This window comes from Danio aesculapii, chromosome 7 (genome assembly GCF_903798145.1).
Source record: "Danio aesculapii chromosome 7, fDanAes4.1, whole genome shotgun sequence".
In the NCBI taxonomy this organism is placed as follows: domain Eukaryota; kingdom Metazoa; phylum Chordata; class Actinopteri; order Cypriniformes; family Danionidae; genus Danio; species Danio aesculapii.
Window position 1 is genome coordinate 64,625,710 of NC_079441.1, and position 27,816 is coordinate 64,653,525.

General features: G+C 37.1%; 2 protein-coding genes across 2 annotated transcripts; both read right to left on the minus strand.

Annotated features, from left to right (window-relative positions):
* Positions 1 to 410: 410 nt before the first annotated feature.
* btbd10b (BTB (POZ) domain containing 10b) lies at positions 411 to 25,236 on the minus strand. The gene is made up of 8 exons (XM_056462354.1): positions 25,084 to 25,236; positions 15,589 to 15,785; positions 11,752 to 12,034; positions 11,112 to 11,214; positions 7,706 to 7,826; positions 5,763 to 5,960; positions 3,011 to 3,121; positions 411 to 1,379 (listed from the first exon to the last, which is right to left on the minus strand). The coding sequence occupies exons 2-8, from the start codon at positions 15,740 to 15,742 to the stop codon at positions 1,048 to 1,050; spliced, it is 1,302 nt and encodes a 433-aa protein (XP_056318329.1). The 5' UTR covers positions 15,743 to 15,785; positions 25,084 to 25,236; the 3' UTR covers positions 411 to 1,047.
* Positions 25,237 to 26,425: 1,189 nt separating this feature from the next.
* On the minus strand, positions 26,426 to 27,460 carry pth1b (parathyroid hormone 1b). Its single transcript, XM_056462981.1, has 3 exons — positions 27,379 to 27,460; positions 27,200 to 27,299; positions 26,426 to 27,110 (listed from the first exon to the last, which is right to left on the minus strand). The coding sequence occupies exons 2-3, from the start codon at positions 27,289 to 27,291 to the stop codon at positions 26,903 to 26,905; spliced, it is 300 nt and encodes a 99-aa protein (XP_056318956.1). The 5' UTR covers positions 27,292 to 27,299; positions 27,379 to 27,460; the 3' UTR covers positions 26,426 to 26,902.
* Between the last annotated feature and the right edge of the window lie 356 nt (positions 27,461 to 27,816).

A 27,816-nucleotide genomic window follows, 5' to 3' on the forward strand; every position in this document is an offset into this window, starting at 1 on the left:
AAATAAAGTCCTTTAAGGACATGGTAAATTTAATGGATTTGTGTGCGAGTCTCTGTGTGAAAACTGTTCTAGATGTTTTTGTTAATTTAATTCTGTTTTTACTGTTGTATTTGCACTTTTTATAAGCTGCTTCAATTCAGTTGTTAATATTGTTGTGCATGTTATTTTGTTATGGTCTCAGTATTAGTGTTTGGATTTCAGTTTCTGAACTGTTTAGGCACAAGCCAACAGTTTAGTGACGCTGTCTGAGCCTTACGTCATTTTTTAAAAATTATTCACGGTAATACCGTATTACCAAGATAAAATAGGGAGGAGGTTCGACGGTACCAAAATTTGGATACCACCCAAGCCTAAAATACACATTCTGCAATAGTCTCAGTGGCTAGTCAAATACTAACATAGATGTCAAATACAGTATAGTATATATCTTTATTAATACAATGATTTTCAAGCGCTTGAACAGACAGATCTTGAGCAGATAAATTAATGTCCATTTAAGAAAAAAAGAAAGAAAAAACACTGCATTCACTCACCAAGCAAATGGAGCTCCTGAGGAGACGCCGCCATCACCACACAGGAGTTTGGAGGAGATCACCGGACAGCTTCCCAAAATCAAAGTGGCACCAAACCCAAATGCATCAAGTGAAAGGAACTTCATAATAATAATAATAATAGTTAAATTCAATGCATAATCATATTGCAATAAAAGGAAAAGAACAATAATAATATTTCTAATCATATAATAGGCCCAATTACAAAAGTGAGGTTGCTAACTTCAAACAAATAAAAACAAATTTCCTTTGGTCAAGTATATAAAAAAACATAATAAAAATAAAAATAAGCGAAGACAGATCAGGAGAGCACTGCCCTTGCCAGTATCCCAAGTCCATGGTGTATTTTTTTTCCTCTTTTTTTTTTTTTGTTCTTTATGAATACAGTAACTAGACAGTTGAGGCTCTAAGGCTGTGGAGGAGGTGCAGAAGGCAATCTGGTTATAGTGTCACTGGGGTTTCATGCTCCAGCATGCTGTGAATGGCCGGCCTGTTCTCAGACGGCGGGCGACGGGGCGTCCGAGTCAGGCTCGTTGTTGAAGTTGTTGCTGTAGTGGTGGCCTGGAGGAGGGTGGTTGGGAAGAATGTCCAGCTCGTCCACCTGTGGTCCGGGGTTCATCACCACCAGCTGGTCCTGGGGAATGTCTGCTGCCGCCGCCGCCAGGTTGGTGATGGATTTGCTCTTCACGCACTGGAAGTCCACGTGTCGACTCTTGCCCTCTTCCTTCTCCCAGGACATGCGGATGAAGGGTCTTTGGACGTAGTTGTAGATGACTTCAGGTCGCCCGCCGGGACGCTTTTTCACCTTCTCTTTGTATGTCGGATAACCTGCAGATTCAAGATACATGTTTTCCAATTAATGAAAAGTTCACCCAAAATTACAAGTCTGTTAGTACAACCTTCACTCAGGATTAGTACCGCAGCTATTAGTTTTAAAATATTTTAATAATCGCTTAATCTACCACTGTTATCGATTGATTAACTGAATAAGAGCGGTAAAGTGTTTAAGTCCCCGTTTACACTAATACATTTTAGTTTTAAAACAACATTTTAGAATGAAAAAGATCCACGTCCACACTGGCGTTTCTAAACAATTCTCCGTCCACACTATACCACTGAAAACGCACAATACCAGACCACACACATAAGGTGCGTCCCAAATCACATACTTATGCACTATTCTACGCCGTTTTAGTAGTATAAATAGTGTAAAGTAGTGCATTCACACTGAAAATGATTACCCGGATGATGCACTTATTCAACCGGTAAAATAAAGTGTGGAATGAGGGACACTTCACGCACGGCAGCTTTGCTCACGTAGCGTAATATAAATATGTAGCTACACATTGCCTAAATATTTTGTGTCTGTGAAGTTTATATCAAAATGAAAATAGGCAGTTCCTTATACGTTTTAATTTTATTCTTAAAATAGTGAAACAACATAGCCAGGGCGATGTGAATGAGGTTATAAAGTAGCCTACACAGTTTCCGTTGAAGACATGTCCTCTGGAGTTTGTTTTCCATATAAAATTTTTGCATTTAATATTGAGAAAAGCTCCCAATCAGCAGCCATGCCTCCATTTTTTTTAGATGTCTCCGTTTTCCCCCATCCACACTGACACTGAGCAGCAGTGTTTTAAAACCAAAATGGCCTCTTCAGCATTTCCAAAATACTCGGTTTTCAGGGCTCGAAAACTCTGGGTTAGTGTGGACGGAAGGCATAGCAAAACTTATGCGCACTAAAACTAAACCGTATTAGTTTAAATGGGGCTAAAACAATCACACACACACACAGCAATAAACAATAATGAATTTCACTCAATTTGGAAAACATCTTTTTATTCCACCAGAAAGTATATTAACTAATAATATATCTGCAAGATAAAATAAAAACAAGCTGCTCATTGCTTAATTACAATAAATATAATGAGCTATCCAAATAAATACATTAAATAAGTAAATTTTTGAAAAAGTTTATGGGATTTGCAGCAATTTCGAAAACGTATTGTACCATCAAGTGAGATTTAGATTAACAATTGTTTTAATAGATAAAACTATAATATGCCAAACAAATAAATGCAATAGTCAATTGAAAACATTGTGGGGTATTTGCATGAATGAACAAGAGAAAATTTTTTATTTTATGATCTGTACCCAATATATTAATATTTTTAATTGTGGGAGTCTCCACCTCACATATTGATTAAATGGAATAACTCGATTAAATGTTTCAACACTAGCGATGTACATATGTGTGTCCATCTCAGTGAAAACGCAGCTTAAGTCAATTTTTTTTTATTCATGGAACAAACCACCGTAACTCAAGACTTCTACTTCCATATGTATTTTATGCTACTGCTATTTTTTATGTTAACAATCCTTTAAAATGAAAGCACATTGTATATTTGGTTAAAACAGCATAACACTGCAAAACAGACTTTGAGAAAAGATATGCTTACCTTCAATACCCAGTCTAATTTTCTTGAGTCCTCTGTCTTTTAAAACAGATTTGGCTACATCACGGTTTTCAATGTACTTGAAGAAACGATACAGCTTGGTACTGTATATAACTGGAAAAAAAGTGGGAAACATTATTTTATAGCCACATACATTTCATTAAATGTATAAATAAATAAATAAACTTTCTGTATTTTTGATAAATGAAAATGTTTTTATTAACATTTTGGTTAATATATTGGTAACACTTTAAAATAATGGTCCTTTAGTTAATGTGTTTATTAACATTAAGTACCAATAATGTTTTAAAGCATTTATTAATTTTAATAAATGAATCTGGCCTTTACCTACTTAAAAATGGCCATGACCTTTGATGAATAGAAAAACAGGCAGAATTTCCCTCCGTAATTTAGTGATTTGATGATCTCTGAATTCTTGCATGACGTCAGCTTTGTTTTACATTAAATTACATTATTCTCATGTTTTGAGGGACGTAAACAAAAACAATGGTCCCAATGTCCAATCCAACTCCCTCTTTAAGATCTCAAAACTCAGGGCTTCTGGTAGTACCCAGAACAGCTAAGTCGAGTAAAGGAGGTTGAGCCTTCTCATTTATAGCTCCTAAACTTTGGAATAGCCTTCCTGATAACGTCCGAGGCTCAGACACACTCTCCCAATTCAAAACTAGATTAAAGACCTATCTGTTTAGTAAGAAAACACTCAATGCACCACTTAGCGGGTTTCCACACAGGTTCTGCATCTTGTTTATATACACTATGAACAGCAGCTACGCTAATTATTCTCTTTATTCTCCATTTCCACCTGGGGATACTCTTCCCGAGGCCCTCAGACTATGCCGAGTCACTGATTCGATCCAAGACCAACGACGAGATGATCCCAAGGTTTCCATATCCTGGACAATGCCGTATCCTGAGCAGCTACTGTGGTGGTCATGGAGGAGTGGAACATGAGACTGATTCCTGTGACGCTCCAGAGACAGACGAGTCTTCGCTGAGGCCAGCTTCCAGCCTCCGCCACTCCGCCACTGAGACTGCAGCTCTGCACAAGACGTTTGGCCAGCGGAGAAATTAAAATGGTCGTGCCCAACGGAGTCTGGTTTCTCTCAAGGTTTTTTCTTCACTTTCGCCAATTAGTGAAGTTTTTTTTCCTCTCCGCCGGCGCCACTGGCTTGCATGGTTCGGGATCTGTAGAGCTGCGCATCGTTGGATTTGCTCTTCAGTGTTTGGACTCTCAGTAGTGATTTTTAAACCACACTGAACTGAGCTAAACTGAACTTAATTTAAACACTGAAAACTGAATTACACTGTTCCTATTTACTTTGATCTTTTATGTGAAGCTGCTTTGACACAATCTACATTGTATAAGCGCTATACAAATAAATGTGAATTGAATTGAATGTATTTCCTGTTTTACATGTTTAACTTCTATAGCTTCCGAAAATCCAAGAAGTAACATTGATAAATAGTCAATTTTCAAAATAGTTCAACTTCTGCCACTGTGTGGATTACAGAATGTGTCGTTGTTATTACTTGGGGTTAGGTTTAAGAGTGGAGTAATATGCTAGTGTTTAACTGCATTGCTTTATTGCATTCCTGCATTGGGCTCTCACATACATTGTGCTACTTCATACTGTACATTTCTTTCTGTCTCATGCTGAATCCTCCGTGATTATGTCCTTTAAATATATAAAGGCTGATTGTTTTACTGTCAATGAGGGACAATAGTGGTATTACATATTTCAAAACAAATATCTTAAAATTAAAAAGGAAAAGCTTGACAACAAAAGATCCAATCAATGCAGCCTGTAGTTTACAGCAAGCATCAAGTGTTCATTGAGATTGTGTTGTCTGTCATATCTTTTGTCTGTCTTTTCAGGGGGTTAAGGCACGGCTATCGAAAATGAAGACATGAGACTCTGTTGGGTAGTTGCGCTGGATTACCAACACTTGTTTGGGTCTGTAAATTATTAGCATCGTCATCAGTGGGGTATTGTTTTAAATGAGGAAACAGGTTTGTGGTGTTGCCTGCTTTTGATGACACGAGTCGTCTGCGCAGTTTGCAGTGCACATTGCTCTGTTTTGTGTCGAATTGCAAAAAACTAAGTAGCTCCAAACTGAAGTCTAGTGACGTTTCTTGTCAACAATGTCTGTGACTGACCTTTTTTTACCTTATTTTTTTCTTACTCCTCCAAGTGCAGCTAACACTGTATGGCTGTAAACTTGTACTGCGTGCAGCATTCGGAAGGGCAGGATGCAAAATGCCTGCGCAGCGTTACGCATAGTGCGTAAATATTATCGAACAATTATCGAACGGTCATTATCGTTTTATCGAAAAATTATATACAATAATTATCGCTATCGAATTATCACCCAGCACTAATTAATGCATTTACTAACAAAAACTAATTATGAACAATGCTTGTACAACATTTATTAATCAGTTCAACATTCACTAATGCATTATTAAATCCCAATGCTGTGCTTGTTAACATTAGTTAATGCACTGAGTTAGCGAACTAACGCTATTTAGCTTAAATGACATTAACGAACATTAACAAAGATTAACAGTATTATATGTATTGTATGAATAGTACATGTAATAAATGCATTACTAATTGTTTATTCATGTTAGTAAATACATTACCTAACGGACCATTATTTAAAAGAGTAACCAACAAATAAATAACCATCAAATATGCCGTGTTTTTTGGATAATACAGTAATGTGTGATTACTTTGTGAATACTCCTCCCCCATCTGAGGCGGGTACTCCTCATCCCAATCCACCACGTCATCATCAGTGAGCACCACGATGTGACACTCTCTTTCTCCACTCTGAGCACTCGCCACCATCAGAGGAAGCACCATCTCTTCTAGGTAGAACTCAAACTGCCGCCGGGCGCCATCGTTCGACAGTTCATGCATCAGGGCACCTGAATGGACAATCCAATACTTTCATGAACAGCAGATTCAAGGACTATTTAAAGAACCATTCATTTTTAATCAAGCACCTTTGTGATTCATATCCCAGCTATATGTAGCACTGTGAAAGTCCTTATTGTACTTAACATTTCACTTACACTTCATTTTTACATTAAAAATGTCATTATCAAAAATTACATTTGTTGAATTCAATACTGGTAATATTAAATTGCGGTTTCTGAAATACTGATAAAATGTGCATTATTTGTCAGTGTTACTTTACAAGATTTAATAGCTGTTTTTGTAGAAATAACACCATAAACACATTTTATTTCAAATTTAATTCAAGCACTTGCAAGGATGTTTGTTTAGAAATACTTTCCAGGCCTTGAATCCATATGTCTGAAATTCAAGTACTTTCAAGAAGCGTGGGAACCCTGACAAATGCAAATCTGGCACTTTCAGAAATTATTTGTTAAAAGGGAACAGTTGTATGAAATTAGATCTGTGAAAGCAAAAATTAGCACAACTTTTCAAGAAATTATTTAAAAATTCACCACTTTAAATGAAGAAAATCACTCCAAAAAAACAAAAAGGAACATGCCATTCCTTGTTAAACTTTGTGAAATCAATAATCACATTGTTTATTTTGCTAGCACCCATTGTTGTTCTTAATGTAAACAACTAATAAGAACAAGCTAATCCTCTGAAATTTTTTTTTTGTTTTGTTAATCTGTTGACATCAGTTTGACAGCTTCAGCCACATTATTCTTAACCACACCCCTTCTTATCGTTAGATTATGTTATGAGGGAAAGATGCGCATAAAAGAAAGCCCCGCCCCCTACTCAATATTCCGTTTCAGTTAGAAGTACATCAACATGCTGATATAAAAGTCTCAGCAACTTCCAATGTGAGGTCCGCATTCCCATGGCTAAACTGGATCGGACCAGATTTCTAGCGTTGCAGGAATAAATTTCCGAATAAACGCGGTAGCGGATGGTAACTCTGGTGTAATTTGAATGAGAGTGGGCGGTCTAGCAATATATCACTCCCAAGTCCCGATGTTATTTCGAAACAGCATATCTGGGATTTCCTCATTCTTACTGCGCACCGGTACAGCCAGTGCTCACGAATGTTACTCATGATGAATGCATGGAGTCTGCATTCAGTCTGTGCACACATCATTTGTATAACGGTCCTCAAAGTGGGCTTTACCAACATGGGAGAGCATAGTGAAGATGCGCTGTCCTTCAGCTTGCATAAGAAAACTGTCAGTTTACTGTTAGGAACCCCACATCAGGCAAGTCTGGTGTATGGGAGTCTTTTTCATGCGTCCTAGACGCAAATGGAAAAAAAATGACCCATCTGAAAATACAGCATATGATAACATCTTTTTACTTTAAAAATGCTGAAATAAATAATTCTGAGAGACGATTCCATGATCGTGTAATTATTAGTCATACTAAAGTTAACGAAAGCATCTTGTTTATAATGCAATGCTATGGGGATTTCCTAGATTTTTTTTTCTTCATGGTTGTTTGGAGTTTCCATGTAAGAACGCCTTCCGGCCTTTGTCTGAGATTTACCGCTGATCACATCTGTGCTTAACTGACAAGATGTGCAAAAGTCATGACAACCACAGCTTTGCTTAATCATGTTTTAATTCTGATTAAATCGCCCAGCCCTACATATCTAAGTACTGTTATGCACATGACAGTAAAGAAATGTGTATCTTATGAACTAGACATTACTCACTCAGGTCTCGGCACTTGATAGTACTGTAGTCAAAAGAGATGCACAGATAGTCACACGCTTCCCTTAGTTCGGGAATGGAGATTCCATCAGGACACCGGATTATCCCAGATTTATAGTAATCCTGCCATTTAGAGAAGAACAGACAACACAAAAGACAGCATTAGAGACGCTGCACTGCTTAAAGACACAAGGATGAGAGCCAGTCTCATGAGCACTGCTGCTCAATGTCAGCTAACTGGACTAACAATGATGTCAGGAGGAACTTATTTGACAATCACATTTTTTAAATTTCAATTGAAATTATTAATTAAATGATTGGTTAAAATTAGATATAAATTACTTTTTTTTAAAGTATCGGTGTCGTTGTTTTATTTAGGACCATATTACGATATTTAGTATGTAATCTTATTTCCTGACAACGATATACATCATAAAATAATACAAATTAAATCAATTAATAATTTATATTCAGTTATTCTGTAAAGAATATAATATCTGTAAAGACTTTATTTAAGTATATACTCAGAATTGTACTTATTCATATTAGGGTTGTCACGATACTGGAATTCGGTACCAATTGATACTGACATTTTAAAAACGATACAGGGACACTGGAGCGTTTTAAAGTCACGTCGATCAGCTGGTTTGTCTATAAGCCGACATATGAGTGATCTACTGATGAATCGTGACTTTAAAACACTCCAGTGTCCCTGTCTCTGTGGTTACACTGAGTAAACAGCAGTTAATTTGCTGAACTGATGAGCACGTGAACACAATGGCAAATCATTGCTGTTTAAGAATGAGCTCAAATGTTAGCAGGAAATAAATGTTTTAAAATTTCAATATCAATTGGTACCAAATTCCAGTCTCATGAGTCATGACAACACTAATTCAAATACGATCATATTCCTCACTTTATTAAGAAAGTCTGGGTGAATGTTTCATTAAAAATGTAGAAATATAAAATTAATATTGATAAAATATAAAACACTTTTTAAAAGACTAATAATTGCACGTCTGGCATAACAATAAAAATTATTTAAAAAAAAACATTTTGTATACCCCACGATATAAAGCATTGATAATATTATGAAATTACAGACTTTTTATTTTGTCCATACAATATATATTATCACATTGCACAGCCCTAGTATTACAACAATTGTATTATTACAGTTACATGTTTCGGCTGTCTATTTAAAAAAAAAAAAAAAAAAAGGCACTACCTGTGTTGTTGTACACGCTTATGACAATTTTCTGTAAACAAATCAGCATTCTGCATCGAGTCTAGCTTCACACTTTTAGTACCATAATGTTATGCTCGGTATGGCAAAAAAGTGGTACAGTATGCCATTTTGATACCTTTGACAGTGAAAATGCAAATAAATGCATACTGTACTGCAGTGTTCCCCAACCCTGTTCCTGGAGGCACACCAACAATACATATTTTGGATGTCTCCCTTATTTCACCCATGTATGTCAGGTTTGGAGTCTCTTCTAATGTTCTGAGTTGATTCAGGTGTATTTGATTAGGAAGAGGTTGAAACGTGTACTGTTGGTGTGCCTTCAGGAACAGGGTTGGGAAACACTGCTGTGCTATAATTAAACCCAATTTAAACTACAACTAACATACAGGTTAAATGTTTTCTCGCAAAATTACCAAAAGTCAACCTCTCTGGCTAAATGGAGACATTGTTTGAATGCACTCATCTGAGTTTGCTGATAGTCTACAGCAGCACAATACCTGAGACAAATAACAGACACTGCAGCGAAAGATCATTACAGCAGATCTACAGCAAAGCTGATGACAGGCTTATGCTGCACTTAACGTCATTATTTAAAAGCTATTGCTGGAAGCTCATTATGGGATGTTCCCAGAGATGAAGCAGCCTGCAGTGAAAGTCTGCGACCAATCCACACACTAGCCTTAAATGCTCATTTACACACATAAAATCCACTATTAAGACTTTCTCATCATCCAATTGAAAAGTATAATATGTTGACATTTAATCTGCTATCTGAAGATATGGGTTAGTTGGGGATATTCCAGATGAAAGTAGTCATGCAAGAACTTTGCACAAAATACTTTGATCTAAAACCAGAGCTAACAGTCTGTGGCTTTCATGCAAACAATAACAACAATTCTATAGATGCAACTTTTAAGTTATCTGACTACAGTTTATGCAGGAATGTCACAAATGAAACTAAATCACCATGGGTTTCCTCAATATTTATATTTAATTATTTTGTAATGAGGGTCTTCAATAGAGTAAAATGAGGTCTGTAGTAATCATAACTTGAGGAAAGTTGAATGATTTGTTCTAACACACACTGCATTTACTAGTGTTAGCCCAAACATTCTTATCTATTATTGAATTAAACATGTTTTTAATATGGGTGCATCTAATTTGCATTGTAAAATAAGTGTTACAGTATTTTCAACTTATGTACGAGTGCTGATATTCCTAAACCACTCTATTGAAAATTGCAGGCACATAGCATAAAACCTGAACATATAGAATGGCTTTTTTTTGGTAACATGATACAGTGCATCCGGAAAGTATTCAAAGTCCTTCGCTTTTTCCACATTTCTTTATGTTGAAACTTTATTCCAAATTAGATTAAATTAATTTATTTCATCAACATTCTACACACAATACCCAATAATGACAATGTGAAAAATTGTTGCAAATTTATATTAAAAACATTTTTAAAACAAAAAAACCCTGAACAATCACACATACATAAGTATTCACAGCCTTTGCTCAATACTTTGTTGATGCACCTTTGGCAGCAATTACAGCCTCAAGTCTTTCTGGATATTATGCCACAAGCTTGGCACACCTGTCTCTGGGAATTTTTGCCCTTTCCTCTTTGCAGTACCTCTCAAGCTCTATCAGGTTGGATGGAAAGCGACAGTGTACAGCCATTTTCAGCTCTCTCCAGAAATGTTCAATAGGCTTTAGGTTTGGGCTCTGGCTGGGCCACTTAAGGACATTCAATGAGTTGTTGTGAAGCCACTCTATGGATATTTTGGCGGTGTGCTTTGGGTCATTGTCCTGCTGGAAGATGAACTGTCGCCCCAGTCTGAGGCCAAGAGCACTCTGAAGCAGGTTTTCATTCAGGATGTCTCTATACATTGCTGCATTCATCTTTCCCTCTATCCTGACAAGTCTTCCAGATCCTGCAGCTGAAAATCATCAGCATCATGATGCTGCCACCACCATGATTCACTGTAGGGATGGTATTAGCCTGGTGATGAGCGGTGCCTGGTTTTCTCCAAACGTATTAGGAGAATTAGGACACCCCTACGCCTTCAGGTGAACGCCCAAAACGAGGGGTAAAGGAAGGACTAGGAGGTAGAACTGAGATTAAAAGTGAAATATCTAGAAAGAAACACACTCACCAGAATGGCCCTAAACACAGTGGAGCTGATGCCTTCTGCCACCTCATACTCTCCTTTTTCATTGGGTCGAGTGAAATTGTGTTCCCGGCCAGATCCAAACATTCTATAAAAAAAGCAGCAACAAAAAAATGTGTTATAAAAAAATAAATCAAAAGAAAAAAATAAATATAATTTTTTTATTACAAACAGATTAAAGATTATTTTATAGTTGCCACATAATGCTTTTTTAAATAAAAAAACAGATACATGGTTTATTTTAAGACCATATCGGTTTGTTTAATATTGACATACAGTATGAGTTTTTATTTGTGCTTTTATTGAGTTCTGATTGGCCCACTGCTTTGGAACATTGACGAGAGGTGCTGAATGTAAAGTTGAAGTTATTTAAACTTGTTGCAAGATCTTAAAAACACAGCGCTTCAAAAGATCACATGCATGTTTACATATAAAAATAATGAAAATGTAGAACATTTGAATGGAAAAATGTGCTTTGTGTTAATGAGCCCTCAAGTCTGATTAAATTGACATTAAATGTGATTGCAAGTATTTTCAACAGCCTCTAAATGTGGCATTCAGATCACAAAATCAATTAATCTTAGTACTAGGTGCAAATGTGTAAAGAAGAGCAGTCTCTTCTAACCTTCCCAGCATGGTGTTGGGCTGTGCTGTGAAAATGGAGGGGTCCACCACAAAGCGAGTGTTGTCCACAATGAGCGTGACCTTCTCTGATGTGCGGACGCTGCGGGATCCATCTTTGACATTCTCATAGACAAAGACCATCTCACCGGGTACCATGCTCTTGTAGGTGCCCTCTGAGCTGGACAGGCTACTGTTGCGGCTGCTGGCCACCCCACTGCTGCTGCTGCTGGGAGAAATCCTCTGAGGCCTGGGGCTGCTGGGCCGTGATGAGCCACCCTCACGCTCTGTACAGATAGGACATGAACACAAACCATTGGCTTTTTTTAAAATACAAGTGCACCAATTGATTTTACAGAAATCAGAATCAAAGTTTTTACTTCAAATGTATGATGACCATTAGGACAGTTTCTTTAAGCTGTGATTCTTTTCTGGACGTGTACAGAAACTGATATTATGATTTTGCGTTAATAGTATTGGTGCGTTTTTGTTTTAAAAGCTGACAAGAACTGTTGTTTTTACTGTGTTTCAGAAAAACGATACCAATCCACACTATACACCCTAAAATGCATGATATGTGACCTCCCACACTTACTTGATGAATAATTTAGCCTGTTTCCACTGATTGGTATGGTGCGGTACAGTTCAGTACACTTTTATGGCCGTTTCCACTGCCAAAAGGTACATAAAAGCGAACTGTACCATACCACTTTTTGGTAACTTTTGGAAGGGTACCTAGCACAACAAAAGGGTACCAAAAGCCATGTTCAACCCAAGCTTAAACAAGCCTTGTTGTCTACTTGATGAACAGCCACAACAGCCAAGAAGAAGAGCAGAACTACCCTGAGCCCCACAGTTGTTTACAAGGCCATCTTAAGCACAAGCTGTTTCACTTTCTTGTTTGCGCTCACCACGTGTCTATATTTGAAATAACAAACTTCTTGAGCTTATGATAATAACGTGGGTCTAATTACTGAAGTGCTTCTGACACCCAATCCTTTCAGAAACAGATAAACGCGAGTGAAGAGCAAAAAAACAAAGGAGAAGCCAGACAAAACAAGAGGTAAAACATTGTTTCAGCAACCTCAATTATGAACAAACTGCCATGTCAGTGTTTCCTCTAGGATTTTTTCCAGCTGTGGCGGCAGGCCTTTTTACTCAGATCTACTAACTACCTGTAGCGTTATTTCAATGACAGATGTCGTGAGGGCAGTATTACAATTCGAGGTTCCTTTTATGTATTAGCCTACGAGCATGTGAATCTCCTTGTTTGCACGCCGATTTCTTCTGCTCGTGCACAAAACTTCTTGCACGCGCCTCAAATATACGCTGCTCAGTGCTCAAGCACAGATCTTTTTGTGCGCTCTTCAATAAACGCTGCTGAAGTGCGATGTAGTGAGTTTATGTAACGAGTATATCTCCAACATTTATTAGATTTCCTAGGAATAGTTATGAATGCCTTCAATAGATCTGCAGAGCGCCATTAATGCGTCCTGAAGTTAAGTGAAACGGCAATACATCGTGTTTGCTGGACTCACGCATCACGCACCTGTCAGTCCGTCAGTCAGCACGTAACCTTAAAGAATTAAACAAATAGCGCACAGCACTAATACGGTTACAGAAAAGTTCACGCTGTTTTAATTCACTTACCTTTTAATACGTTTTGGTGCGATTATCACCTGCTATTTAAAAAAACACAATGTTTTGAACGAGAAGCTGTAATGTAGCCGTGGTGAAATCAATTTTGTCATGGCGCCCCACCATGGAAGAATGAATGGAGCAGAAACCATGCATGTTTAACTATTATTGTCGCCTTTTGGACTATTATAAACTCGGAATGACAGAATTACTTTCTAACAAGCGGTTACATGTGCTGGATGAAGATTAAAGATACAGATGAGAGGTTTGCACTGACTGTGAGCTATTAAACCCAAATAAAGACTAAATGTATGCTGTGTGCAGTTTTTCTGTAATTGGTAACATATTAAGACTGTAAGGATCTGTGTGTTCATATATGTTGCATTTATTTATTTAATTTATATAATTGCAAAAATGCAAGCCTGATAAAGGTAACCCGTACCAACCCATACTGTACTGTACCACTCCAGTGTGAATTGGTCAGTATGACCAATTGAAACAGTCCAGAAGACTAATTAAGCTAGTTCACACTACATTATTTGGAATTTGGAAGTTAACAAGCTCGCCGACAGATCGAGCTGTGATTGGAAAAAAACATGTGGGGTGCTCGGCAGTCTTTATGTGTTAACTACTGAACAACGTATCAAAGAGGATTGCTGACACATTACAGACAATAATATAATATCTAGCATGGTAAATCTTCCAGACCAGTCAGACGATTCTACGCCACGTGCGGTCAGATGTAGTGACAAGCTGCAACCTTTCACACGGTGATACTGGCAAGTACATGGAAAATTTCATACAGGTATGGACGTTGCTGAATTTTCCAGAAAAGACCATTCACACATCTATTTCAAAATACTGGTAAATTCGGATATCAAAATTACTTCTAAACGGCTGCGCTTGTATTTGTAAACATTTGACAACATTATAAACCCTGTGGAAGGATAAGTATTGTGAACAACTCCGATGAAAACATATGGAGGAATACTTTTGCATGTTGAGATGAACATTATGTGCACTTCATGTGCACACGCATCAGAGCTTGAAAGTAAACAAACAATGGCTTGTCATAAGCATTTTATCAATATTTTTTTCCACAGTTGGCATTAAGAAACATAGAAATGTTATCTGACTAGCATCTAGCAGCTAAATGTGTCTGGGAAACTTTTCAAAGGCTTTTTTCATAAACCGCGTGGACGTGACTGCATCTGAGTGTTTTGATTGGCTAAAGTAGACGTCCCACGTCAGCGATCTTCCATCTGCGTTCACACAGCGCAACATTCCGGCAAATTAGCGGTAAAGTTATAACAAATTTACTGGTATTTTAAAAAAGGGTCTGTTCACACATACTGACCTTAATGGAAAATTGACAGTTGTGTTCAGGAGTTAAATAGAAATGTCTGTGACTGGCTAAAATGGCCATCGATGCACTCGCTTCACTCTGGGTTTACACTAAAACACCCTCAAAGGTCTGGGCCTCACATTCATTTTCACTTTCATAAACGGGAGCTATTTCATGGCACATAATATGCTGTTTTGCCAGACATATCCAAAGTAAATGCATGTTTTTTGCTATCAGAAAGTTATGATTATATGTTTTTAAACACTCCCTTGAAAGCTTTCAGTGAAGTTTGAAAAGTGTTCAGCTTTTTTTCTGATGGCTCCTTCCTCAACATTTGATTGGTTGTGGTTTAGTAACTTGACAGCTGTTGGGGAACGAGTTGTTGTCAGATAATGTAGTGTGTGACCCACCTCTTGTGGATCATCTTACGTAGTCTTGCATAGTGTGAACACAGTGATTTAAAGACACAAAATCAAGTCATGTAGTGTGAACGGCACAGCGATCTGCCAATGTTAAGAGTCATGTAGTGTGAATTAGGCTTTAAAAAGCGACTGTGTACAGTCAGGTCTCTATTTTCAAAAGTCTGCAATTCAGTCTATCTACACCAGGGGTGCAGAATAGATTACTGTAAAGTCTAGATGGGATAAAGCTGAGAATACTCACATCAATATAGGTAATTAAATAACATACATAAACCTCATTATGATTACTGTTTTTACATAATTGTAAGGGTTGGGTTTAGAGTTGGGGTCGACATAAATTAAATACAATTAATGGGTAAACTATGAATTAGAAATAATTCTCGTTAACTTCTGGCTTTAACCTTTGTCAAAGAAAAATGACAAAAAGTTATCTCACCACTGTTGTGTTGCCGTGTGGGTGAGGTGACATTCCGAATACAGGGTGTGAGTTGGCCTTCGCCCCGCTCGTGTGAAGAGTCCCGCGAGCGATCACTGGAGCGCCGTCGATCTCTGGACCGGTCACAGCCTCCACTGGCACCATGCATGTTCATTTTCACCTGGAGAGTGTCAAGGCCAGACTAACACATATGGCCACTGTAAAAAAAGAAGAAGGGAAAGGAACTTTAGAAAAATCCTCTGAATACAAGAGCTAGTGTCATAAATCAGCGACTTTTAATGGGAAAATACTCAGTGTAATTTATGTTGAAATGGCTGCCACAGCACCATAACGAGCTAATGTCCCGATTGTTTACAGCTCTGCATAGCTTAGCTGAGACTTGAGTATAGAGTCATTATGGCTGAAATAAATGTTTAATGAAATAAATGTACATCTTTAAAAATAAATAAATAAATGAGAATTTTATTTCATGTTTTTTTGTACAACAAAGCACTAAAATACCTGTAACAAAAAATATAATATAATAAATAACTAAAGCGCCTTTAGAAAATCATCATACCCTGTGAAAATATATATCTTTACTCGCATTACTCACTGCTTTCAAAAGACCTTTGGGATAAAGTTGTAGAAAGGCACAGGTTAGGAAAAGCATTTCGGAAGCAGGAAAAGTGTGATTTGATTTCAGGCTGTATGACAAATAAATAAATAATTTCAAAGGGGTAGAACGATTTTCTATAGGCACTGCATTTAATAAACATTAGCTTATTTTTTAATGGAATTAAACTTTATAAATTTTTAAATGTATATTAGCTAAAGTAATTTTACAAAAAATAAATAAAATTGGGAAAATAAAACTGACTTTACAGGAAACTAACCATGTTCAAATTTTGATAAAATATTAACTTTTGTCGGTGCAATAGCCTGGTGGTTAGCGCGTCGACATATGGTGCAGTAGCACGTCAGGGCGTCACGAGTTCGAATCCCGACTCGAGGACATTTCCCTACCCTACCCCCTCTCTCTCTCCAACTTCGCTTCCTGTCCTAAATACTGTCCTATCTAATAAAGGCAAAATAGCCAAAAAAATAAATCTTTAAAATATTAACTTTTAATATTATTTAAAAATAAAGTTTTACAAATTCATTTGAGTAGACAAAATTTTTGATGACTGAAACGAACGAACGCAGGCACGCACGCACAAATGCTAAAATGTAAATAGCAGTGCACTGTGCTTTTTTATGTTACTAGGCAACCACTGTATCAACGGTCTTCATGCTGTAGCGTGTGACGACAAAAATATGAGGTTTTCAGAAGATTAGCAGCAAAAGCAATGCATCTCGCAACCTGTGCTGGTGATGACATGATGATGTGTGAGTGTGTAGTTGTGGGCACAAAAAACTAGCAGAAGAGGCACAGGAGGGAGAGAGGGTGTGATGTAAAGCAGCTTCTGTTCCAGTTGATCAGGAAGTGCCTGGGGTAAATTCCGATGGATGTCATGGGTGTAAAAAAAACAGGACAAACGGGGCTTGGGCCCTGGAACTTGTCATGTAACTGAACTGACTCATTGTGTGCAGACACACCTGTTCAAATGAACAAAACAGAGATCTTGTACTTCTGTAGATTTTTTACTTACCCTCTTAACTCTCACCCCCCCTTTTGAGTTCACACTTGAAAATGATATGTGATATATGCATAGGATTATCTAGTTTGTTAAAATATGTTTGTATATAATTTCATTATTATTATTATTATTTAAATATAGACTGAAAACTTCTCCACATTATCGCTCTAATCAGAATTATTGGTTGTATCTTTAGGTAGGTTTGCAAACATGTGTACTTCTCATCGAGTCTACCTTATACTTCAGCCGTTTGCATTTCTCGCGATCCCAGAATCTCCCTGTGATCTTAACTAGCATGCGTTTTAGAATTCTAAACATCGGTTTCTATCAGGGTACACTCAAGTCGACGGCTGGGCGCCGCGGACCGCTGCAGAAACCTATGTTTAGAATTCAAAAATGCGTGGCGCAACGATTCGGGACACTTCATGTCTCTGCCGCGCTACAGAGAGTGTCGGGTGTGCCGTGTCGCGGCTTCGAGCGGCGCATCCGGTGCAACAGTCAAAGTTAATTCAGTGTGCGTGGTTATTAGTTTCTGTGTACAAGCTCGGCACTTGAAACTAGCACACAGTTGGCTGTAAAACTGTACAAAGACACATATGATTTTGTACTCTCTGCTTGGTCTGTGTCAGAGTCGTACATGTACGACTGAATGCTGATCCTCTACTCCTCCTTTCAATCTGCCTGTCTGTGTTGCAAACACAGAGCGGGTCATGGCCCTGCCCCCTTGTTACGTTGGGCGGGAAGCCGAAACTAGTCTACATGTGAAGCAACACACCCGTAAATCAGCGAACTGTGGACACGCCCCCAACATGACACTTTTTAACACATTATAATAAAAAAATCTGAATTGTGTTTTAAACTGAACCTAAACTGGCACACTCAGACGAACCATAATATTAATATTAAATCATAAAAAAAGAGGTAAACTATGTGCCCTTTAAATGAAACCATATTGAATTTTTACAAGCAAAAATATATAAATAAAAAGTGCTTTATGGTTTTCAGGGGAGTCTAACACTATTCAAGTACAGACATTGAACAATAAAATGTAAAATAGCATGGTCTTTATTGTATACATAATCAAAAAATATATGTAATAACACCTCTTAATCTTTAATAAATAATCTAATCCTGCAATGTGATTACTTACACAAACTGCGATATCGATGCTCAAACGATATATTGTTCAGCCCGATAAGTGAACCTTTAAAATGGCTTTAAAGGTCCCGTGAAGTGCTTTGAAATGTGCATTATTATTTGATGTTTGATGTAATCTTAACTGAAACACCAAAGAGAGGGAGGGACAGTGTAGCTCCTCCCCTTTTTTAAAAACAGCCGATAGCATTTTGTTTTATCACCGATCTGCCAGTGAGAGTGGCTGAGCTCAAGCGCATCAAATGTGAAGGGTCTTGAAGGGGGTGGGGCATGTCAGATATTGATTTTGACGATTTGATGAGAAACTGAAGTATGAGGTGAAACCCGTTGATCCATTTAAGCGGAAGTGACAAACTATAAGCTTTGGATGTTTTATATCTTCTAAACGCAAATTTTGTCACTGTTTTGGTGGGCACTAGGCAAGGCAAGGCCAGTTTATTTATACAGCTAATTTTATACACAGTGGCAATTCAAAGTGCTTTACATAAACAGAAATAAAAGTAACAAGTATAGGAGAAATAAAAACAAATAATAAAAGAATGAAAAAGAAGAGAAAAACATAATAGTGCTATCTGTCGGACGTAGCACAGTGCTCATTCAGTAAAGGCACAGCTAAACAGATGTGTTTTCAGTCTTGATTAGAATGTGCCTAATGTTGGAGCACATCTGATCATTTCAGGAAGCTTATTCCAGCAGCGAGGGGGTGTAGTAGCTAAAAGCCGATTTACCCTGCTTTGACTGAACTTTTGGAAGTTCTAGTTTATATGATCCTAAAGATCTGAGTGATCTATTAGGTTTGTATTCAGTGAGCATATCTGTAATGTATTGAGGTCCTAGGTCATTTAGTGATTTATAGACCAGTAATAATACTTTAAAATCTATTCTGAATGTAACTGGGAGCCAGTGTAAAGACCTGAGGACAGGTGTGATGTGCTCTGATTTCCTGGTTCTGGTCAGAATTCTGGCCGCAGCGTTATGGATGAGCTGCAACTGTCTGACTGTCTTTTTGGGAAGGCCAGTGAGGAGGCTGTTACAGTAATCAACCTTCCAGCTGATAAAAGCATGAACAAGTTTCTCTAAGTCTTCACTGGAAACAAAGCATCTAATTCTTGCAATGTTTTTGAGATGATAGTATGCTGATTTACTAACTGCTTTGATATGACTATTGAAACTCAGATCTGACTCCAGAGTCACACCAAGATTATTGACCTTATTTTTTGTTGTTTGACACTTAGAGCCAAGGTACGCATTCACCTTGAGAACCTCATCTCCGTTCTCAAACGCAATGACAGTTTTCTCTGTTTAACTGAAGAAAGTTTTGGCACATCCAATTGTTAATTTCATGAATGCATTGGCAGAGGGGGTGTCAATGGGGCTGTAGTCATTAGGCAGAAAGGCTAGGTAGATCTGAGTGTCATCAGCATAGCTGTGGTAGGAGATTTGTTTTTTTTTTCATTATTTGGCTCAGACTGAGCATATAAAGGTTAACAGCTTATAGATATTCTAAAAACTAGCTTATCGATATTCTACAAACAAACAATACTTATACTAGCATCTAAAAATTGTAACTTTGGTTTTATAGGACCTTTAAAGGGCCATTTATGCATTGTAATATCACCTGATACTTCCATGTACCTTGTAAAGTACACTTTTGAAAACAATTGTTTTTCCAAACATAAACAATCTCTAAAACTTGGAAAAATAGCCATTAAAGCAGGACGTGAATCAGACATTTGTCTACAGCATTCCCTCTGTTCACATTCTACTGTTTTTTTTTTAAAGCTCAGGAAATTCCTAAGATAGTTATCCATTTAAAACAGTCCCCTAAAATAAAACAACAAATAGGGGAGGGGAAGGGGGGAGGTCAAAGACCACCTTTTCTTCCTCACCTAAACACACAAAACTGAGGACCCCATGACTAGTTTTTTTTTTTTTTTTATGTATTGTGCCAAGTACCATATATTTTTAGACAACAAATGTGTTGACGTAGCAAATAAAAACTTTATTCCTGAACAATAAAGTCTCAGCTAAAGATAAAACCCGAGAGTGTTAACCTTCATAATATCCGGGTTAAGTGACTCAAATTGATAAACTTGTAGATTTTGTAAACAACCTACAAGGAAGTGAACTGCATTTATCATCCTCTGTAGTGTGCGAGTAATTGACAGTGTTTACTAGGCGTGTAACGATACACCAAAGGCACGATTCGGTTCGGTTCACGGTTTTGGAGCCACAGTTCGGTTCAGTTTCTGTTTGCTGTGGGGTTAGGGTTGATCTCATCTTAACAGCAATGCCAAGGAACAATAGATTCACTTAATAACAACAACTAAACTAAACAACAAAAATTAAATAAATACCTCCAATATAGACTAGTCAGAAAAAAACAATTCTCTTTAGTGCAGCCTCCTTAACTAAGTAAACTAAAATTAAATTAATAACAGCAGTGTAGACCAGTGAAAGATAAACAGGCTTGTTCTCTCTAAGGACATTTGGAATATTCAATTAAGTTTTAAGTTCTTTTTCAAAAGCACCATAATGTCCACATTCTCAGGTGAGAGGCTTGATCTCGGAGCAGAGACAGACATGGTGATGCTCATTTTTCATCATTTTAGTTCATTTAGATAGATAGGTTTCCGTTTAAATTAATGAAAAATATACATATAATGTGTTTGTAAAGTGTTTTTTACATGACATATTCACCAGTAAAATACATTGCAGTTTTGTCTGAAACTAATGTTACGGTTGTAGCCGTATAGGTTGTATTTTTGCCTCCCAAGAGCCTCTCTTTCTCTCTCCTTGCCTGTCATTTCTGTAGATCCGTCTTCACGACAGCTGATTGGTCAGGAGACCGATCTATCATAATTGGGCGACGTGGCATAGAAATATAAAAAGGATGTCAGGAAAAGCGGAAGAGATCGCTTTTTCCTTTGATCTTCGTGTATTTTGCTGACATGATTATGATTTTTGTTGTTTTTGCTTAACTTTCGTTTGGGCAAAATTATTTTGCATTACTTTTGCCCACTTTGAGAAATTCTGTGATGTTTGTACATTTTTATTTCGATGTTACTTTTTGGCTCAGCTCTTTCCCGTCATATTGAGGTATACCTCCTCAAGTTCACTCTTTTCTCAGAGTAAGGTGGATAGAGAAGATGTCGTACGACTTCCATTTTGCAAACACATAGAAAATGTATTGTTAAAGACATCAGGTAAAAGGTGAACATCATCTTTGTATTTATTTTATTCTACAGTTAAATATAGAGAAGAATACGGCGCTGAAGACCATTCTTTTCATCAGTTTCTAGCGGGGAAACGGGTTATTCATGAGTTAGAATTGTTTTGTTATATTTCTTTCTTTTTGGCTTCACTATCGTCCCCTCTGGTTTCACTTTTGTACATTTAAATCACTTTTGTTGGCAGTTCTGTTGTCAGTGTCTTTTGCTTACACCCACAAATTGTGAAATTACCACACTTTTTAAATGTTATTGCTTATGAGTAAGTTTCGTGAAACAGTTACGACAGACAGTGTGCGCTTTGTCTACAACACGAATTCCATTCCTGTACTCCACTGGAAAACTAAAATGTTCCCACACAGGCGACTTAAATGTGTCTGGGGATCTGCAATCTCAATATATGCGAAGCAGCCATCCTGCGTATACAGTAGTAACTGAGTGTGATTGCTCACTCAAGTTACATGACATGACATGCACTTGGAAAATACTAACTTTAGAAAATAATATTTAGAACAAAAGCTCATCCTTACTAATACAATTTAATCAAATGAGATGAAATAAAGATGTGTTTGTTTAAATTGGTTCAATTAATTAGCGACGTCAACCTCAACAATGGGCAGCAGGGGGCGTGAGAGTACTGCGGTACTCTCAAGAGTTTCGCAATACGTATTGTAGTTGGTGCATCGCAGTATTTCGGTTCGGTCTGTAATATCGTTACACCCCTAGTGTTTACTGATCTCATGCGATCCTGATCCAGCTCTAATTCTCCGTCCATACCTGGTATTAAGATGCATTTTTGTCAATCCAATCACAAATGGACAGAGGAGACACATTACCATTAGCATGGTGTTTGAACGTTTCATTTGTCTACTTTCGAACACTTCTCTGATGAGGGAAGGTCTGTGGGTGTGTATTGGCTTTCTCTGATCTTAAAAGTTAGTGCATTTTTCATAATTTACAAAAAGATTCAATTAGAATTGTATTAAAAACCGATAAACTAAAAACATCATTTGGATGGCTTCTTTATGCATTGACAAATAAAATCAGTAACTCATTTGTTTTATTTCTGATTAACTCCCATTCGGCCGAGACAAGTACAAAAAGACCATTCACTCTCATTCTTTCCCCATAACCTTATATAATATCATTACCTACTAAAGAATGTGCTGCTTTCAAAACATCAGCGTACTTTATATTACACTTCTTGACTTAAATATAAAGGCCCAATCCCAATTCAACCCCTTAGCCCTTCCCCTTACCCCTCGTTTTGCGCATTCCCGTGAAAGGGTAGGGGTGTCCCAATTCTCTGTAACTTGAAGGCGTAGGGCTGAGGGAAAGGGGTGAATACCCCTTCGAACGAAGATTTTTCAGGACCACACTCGAAACCAAGGGGTGAGAAAATTTCCCAGAATACACCAGCCACAACGGCAGGATAGATAAACCCGGAAATAAAGACATCCACAAAATTAATATTTTTGTTAATTTTTTACACCGTTTAGGTGTTTTACTGTCACGCTTTATATAAAAAAAACAAAAAACCAACGCTAAATTTTGGAATCTATAATCCATAATAAAACCTTCTGTACAGCAGTCCCACAACATTCTGACACTCGAATATCCTGGCAGAAAAGTCTAGTGGCTGGGAATGGGTTTTACAGTGTCTACTATAATGTTAATGTTGTTTTTGCATAGATGACTATGGCCACTGTGTTAAATGTACAGTATTACGATGTTACTGCCACATTAGATCATTATGATAACATGATATATAACTTCAGTGATTTCCTAAAGATAAATAGCTAAAAAATAACCTAACTGGCATAACTACAGCAGTCACGATCGTCTAATCTCATATGAAGCAAGAGATCGCGATGACATATGATGACGTGTGCAGGTGCTGTAGTGCTGTCCCAATTCTTAGTGGTCAATTTTAAAGCCCTTCCCCTTCACAATCAGTTTTAAGGGTCAAGGGGAAGGGGTAGTTGTACAAAAATAGAATTGGGGCAAAGTTTTTGCAAAGAATTAAAATTCCTAAATGTCACTAGTAAATATAAAACAATTTGTCAACAAGATATTGACCAAACTAGCATAATTTGACACACCTGACACTAATACGATTAGATATCACTGTCCTCTTTATACATTTATACATCACATGATAATATAAACACAACGTGTTATTATAGAATATGAAATAATAAAAATTATCTTCTATTATAAATATATTAAATATTCATGTACTATAGAAGCTAAGTTTAGTCATTCTAACATAAAAAAAAACTTTATTAGATTACATGGTTTCTGCATGTTTCAAGTCAAATTTAAGACTTTTAAAGACCATTATGAAGGAAATTTTAGACTTATACAGGGCTAAACACTCATGATTATTTCGAATGGCCCAGTTGGCACAAAAAAAGTAATCATTTCTTAGCAACATACTTTAATGAGTAAAAACAGGAAAACTCTAGATGTATACACTTTTAACGTAATATTTTCTTTTTTTTTTGTTTGTTTAATGACATGTTTAACATTATTAAAAGTATATTATTATGGTGGTGGTAATTACATAATCCAAAATATATATCCGTTGGCTTTTGGTCCAAATTGATTGGGTATAACTTCTATTTAACCTAATGCATTTCTGTTATTATCACGAGGAACTGTGTAATTGTTTGTAGTTTTTTTTTTCCCTGATTTCATTAAGATGGATTGCTGGCGATTGGACGGATGTCGGCCCAATTGGGTAGCTTTACTTGGACAGAGGAAAATTACGACCTGTTTAAAATTATTTAAGACATACAAATCAATATTTCAGAGAATTTTAGACTTAAGGCCCTTTTTAATTAAGACATATTAAGACTTTTAGAGACCCCGCGGATAGCCTGGATTAAGCTGCCTTGCCATTTAACATAATATCATATAATATTTCAGACATAATACCTAATTTTTAGCGTAAGTTATGTTGTTGCTTTCAGTTAACGTTACAATATCAAAGTTCTAGCAACACTTTCGTGTTGATGAGGTGTTGTGTTGAAAGAAAATGAAACAGATTTTACGTGAATGATGAACTTCTACTTTACATCAAAGGGCGAACTGTCGAAATAATGGTATGTACTTACTGTAGACAGAATTCTAGGTTTTATAATGTTTTCACTTAAACCATTTGTGAAACTCTTCTGCTTTAACAGCCAAAAGCGACAGGGCTGCCAACGTTAATCAATGACTGATCGAAGTCTCGCGGATGGTGTGTCATCCTGCCAGAGAGTCGATACATAACAATGAAAAATTACAAAAGAAAAACGCAGTATGACACTCATTCATTAAACGGATGTTTACAGTTACACATGCTTTGTGTATCTGTTGTGTGGTGAATGAAACGGACTCATTTTCACAAACAAAACCTAAGCGGACGTTACAGAAGTCTTAGCTAGCCACCGAAGCTAACTAACAAAACAAAACACGTTACGATTAAAAAATGAACACATTCTTACCTTCTTTACAGTATCGTGAGCATCGTTTGTCAAATAAACAACTACCGGTGTTCTCCCGTGAGGTAAACAGAAACAAATAATAACCAGCGAGATTTAAAGAGGACCATCAGCTTTTTCTGATAAACCGAATTTGATCTCCACCAACTGCTGACAGGAAACGCGACTACGCCAAAGTATCGCGAGAACGGTGTCGTGTAGCCAATAGGCCTCATCAAATTCAAAGAATAACAAGTTAAACAATGAGGAGAAAAATAAATAGCCAGAAAGAAAGTAGGAATGAGGACTAACACAAAGTAAGTAAACCTCAATACCGTTGTAGATTTGTTTTCATGATTTTGACCAAATGAAAAAAAAAAAACTAAAATTAAGTTTATATTAATATATGTGGTGGGTTCATCCACATTTAAACTATTAGGGTCAGAACGGGATTGAAGTTTTAAAAAAATGTAAGCTAGAACCCAAAGACTGTATGAGTACATTGTGTGTTTATTTGTTTCATCACAAGCTGAACTTTCTGCAGTGATTTAAAATAAGAATATATCCCCTGAACTGAAAAAAAAAAACAGCTTAAACCAGCCTAGGCTGGTTAGCTGGTTTTAGCTGGTCGACCAGCCTGGTTTTAAAGGGGGTTTTGCCATTTCTAGGCTGGGTTCCAGCCAGGTCTTAGCTGGTCAAGCTGGGAGATGACCAGCTAAAACCAGCATGACCAGCCTAGCCAGGCTGGGAACCCATCCAAAACCAGCAGCTGTCCAGCTTAAACTGGCTTGACCAGCTAAGACCAGGCTGGAAATGTTTTTTTTTCACTTTTTCACCATCCTTCCATCCATCTTGAGGCAGAAAAAAGAAAGCAAGAATGAGGAGTAACACAAAGTAAGTCAACCTTAATGCCGTTGTAGATTAGAACTATTAGGGTCAAAACTGAGCTGATGGAAAAAATAATAACATGCAGTGTTGAAAATGTACATTCTCATTCACAGAGTTGAATTATAGCATATAAATTAAAGACAATATTGGTCCCAGCACAGAGCCTTGTGCACACCACAAGTGAGCTATTTATTTTAATGGATGAACTCAAAGAAGTTTAAAAAATAGATTGTAATCTAGAGAACCCAAAGACATGTAAAATATAAGTACATTAACAAGATGTTTATATATTTCATCACAAGCTGAACTTTCTGCAGTGATTTAATATATGAGAAATGAGAAGAAATCCCCTGAACTCTATCTATCTATCTATCTATCTATCTATCTATCTATCTATCTATCTATCTATCTATCTATCTATCTATCTATCTATCTATCTATCTATCTATCTATCTATCTATCTATCTATCTAGAGGCAGAAAGAAAGAAAGAAAGAAAGAAAGAAAGCAAGAATGAGGAGTAACACAAAGTAAGTCAATCTCACTTGGTTGTTGTGTATGTAATATAGTGAACAGTGAGAAATGCAGTTGGTCCACATATTAGTGCAATAGTTGGATGTCTAAAAAATTACAATGACTTTCTAGAAAATACATTTAAAGAATAAATACACACAGAACCAAAACTTTACTTGGCATAGGTCTACTGCAGGGTTAAGACAATGCCCTTTGTGTGTCCTACACAGGGTCTGAACATTATGCTTTCATATCTAAATAACAAAAATTAATAAATAAATACATTAATTAAATAAATAAAAATACTATTTTAGAAAAGCATAAGTAAATCAGTGGACTTTCTCCAAGTACAACAGTATATTTTAATTGACACTTACTGTGTCCTCTCTCCTGCCCTGACGTTAGTTCATTAGCTTTTCAAAAAACACTTGGTTTTGACATTATCAGTAAAAGCTCCAGGTCGCACCTTCCCCCTTTCTTAAACGTTTGACAGATGGGCCGTTGGTTTTCCCTTTTCTCTCTTTCTGGGAATCGTTTACAGAGGGTATGATGATATTGTTCAGCTTCAACTGAAGCCAGTCCTGTCTGTCTAACATCTCCTTGTGCTCCCGAACATTGTGCATCAGCTGAACTTCGCTGATTGACCTCTTGCTGTTGCAGATGGAGAAATGCAGGGGTCAGATTTTCATTGAAATCACAAAGCTAAAAGCCACACCAACATCTCATCTCATCTCTCTTACCTAATTGGCAGTCCCTCCAGAAATAAAAAGCTGCAAAGACTCCACAGCACAATAATGAGCGTGGCTTTCTCCAAACAACGTATGAGTAACATAGTGATACCTGTTGGATGAGTTAAAGATAAGCAATCATTCACATGATTGAGTTTCCATGATAGAGTAACAATGGGGTCTGAACTTACCAGTTCTTGTTGTATTTTATTTGATTGCTTTGGTGTTTCGGAGCTGCTGTAGTAAGAGGTTCCATGTGTTGTTCGGTGTCATATCTGTGTGATAGGGCTACTCTTCGTCCTTTTATATGTGCAAGACCCCTCCCATTGGTCATTGATGAACTATCTCCATTATTGATGGTGATGTCATCCATGCTTTGATGGAGACTGGCATGCACATTACGACACATGACTACCAACACCCCCACGAATTCTGTTTTCAACACCTTGGTCAAGACCCCCGTGATCACAGTGCTGTAGAACTAGCGCCATGTACGGCTGTGACGGTCAGGCAGTGTGCCATCTTCGACAAAGTAAACATTTATTTCATTATAGCAAGTTCAGAGACTCAAAACACATCATCACAGACTTTATATATCTATCTTTTATGTAATAAATGGATTTTGTCTA